A 1,482-nucleotide genomic window follows, 5' to 3' on the forward strand; every position below is an offset into this window, starting at 1 on the left:
ACTGAAGCCGCCCGCACCCCACCCCCTCACCCTTGCCGTCTCTTCCAAAGTGACGTGGGCAATCACCCAGGCCGCCTGCTCCGCAGCCGCGCCGCCGGCGCGTACCACCCCTGTGAGCGTCTCGAGCGCCAGCGGCAGCCGCGCCACGCGCCTGGCGATCCCTTCGTCCTCCAGAGTCACGGCCCGCAGCGCCGCCGCCGCCGGCTCCGCCGCGGCGCCGCGTGCGCCCGCGGCGGCAAGCAGCGCGGCCAAAGCGTGTGGGGACGCGCCCGCCACGCGGCGCGCCAGGTCGCGGCCCCGCGAGGCGACGGCGTGGAGGGCCCAGGCGGCATGCTCGGCCGCGTCTGAGAGCGCGATGGCGTCCGACGCGGCTGGCGGCGCGGCGGCAGGGCCCAGGGGGCCACTCGGCGGCGGCCGCGGGTGGGCTGCTGCCGCTGCTGCTGCCGCTGCTTCTGCGGGGCTGCGGGCGCCGCCCACCGCGGCGACGAGCGCCGTGAGCACTCCCGGCTGCGCGCCCACAGAGAATGCTGCCCGCACGCTTGACGCCGCCACGCGCCGCAGAGCGCGCGCCGCGGGCGCGGACGCCGGGCCGCCGGACGCGGCGGCGGCCGCGAGGGCCGGCACGGTGGCTGGGTCGGCGGCGAGGGCCTCCGCCAACGCCTTGTTGAAAGCGAGGTTGCCGATCGTCCACGCCGCGTGCTCGGCGGCCGCGCCGCGCCCTCCGACCGCGCCCACGATCGCCGGCAGCGCGCCCGGGCTGTCCCAGACCAGCTGCAGCGACTCTGTGTCCCCCCCTGCAGCCGCGGCATGCCCGGTCACGTCCCGGAGCGCTCTGGCGGCGGCCGCTGCCAGTGCTTGCTCGCCGCCGCCGCCGCCATCGCCGCCGCCGTCATCATCGCCACCGCCGCCGCCCCCGTTCCCGCCGCCGTCCTTGCCGCCCGCCTCTGCTGCCGCGGCGGCGCCGATTGCGCCTGCCAAGTTTGTCACCAGCCCCGGCGCCTGAGCCAGCTGGCTTGCCAGCGCGGCGCTGCGCCGCGCGAGGCCTCCCAACGCCTTGGCCGCCGACGCCGCCGCGGCGGGGGTCCCCCGCCCAAGGCCGACTGCGCCCACCAGCGCTGATAATGCGGCCGGGTCGCCGGCGGCCCAGCCGGCAGCGGCACCGTTCTCCAGCACAGCCCAGCACAGCGCCGCCATCGCCTCTTCGCCCGCGCGCGCGTCCGCGCCTCCGCCGTCGCCGTCGGCGGCGGCGGCGCGCGACCACCGCGCCAGCGCCACAGCGCAGAGTGCCCTGGCCGCGTCGTCCGCTGCGCCAGCGCCGCCGCCATCGCCGCCGCAGTGCTTCACGGCCCGCCGCAGCGCAGCGAGCGCGGCCGGCTCCTTTGCAAGAGCCTCCACCACCTCTGGCCCCCCCGCAGCCGCCACGCCACACAGCGCCATCAGCGCCGGCTCCGCCGCCGCCGCAGCTGCGGCCGCGCCCTCCCC

General features: G+C 79.4%; 1 protein-coding gene across 1 annotated transcript in view; it reads right to left on the minus strand.

Annotated features, from left to right (window-relative positions):
• Positions 1–1,437, minus strand: part of MNEG_2510 (Cyclic GMP-binding protein C) — a gene marked incomplete at both ends in the record, with an annotated part of 10,166 nt that extends 8,729 nt beyond the window's left edge. The window contains one exon of the mRNA XM_014049018.1: positions 31–1,437. Within this exon, the coding sequence (XP_013904472.1) occupies positions 31–1,437 (1,407 nt within the window). The remainder of the gene's footprint in view (positions 1–30) is intronic.
• Positions 1,438–1,482: the final 45 nt, after the last annotated feature.

The sequence above is a fragment of the Monoraphidium neglectum genome (genome assembly GCF_000611645.1).
Source record: "Monoraphidium neglectum strain SAG 48.87 unplaced genomic scaffold scaffold00285, whole genome shotgun sequence".
Taxonomy (NCBI): Eukaryota; Viridiplantae; Chlorophyta; class Chlorophyceae; order Sphaeropleales; family Selenastraceae; genus Monoraphidium; species Monoraphidium neglectum.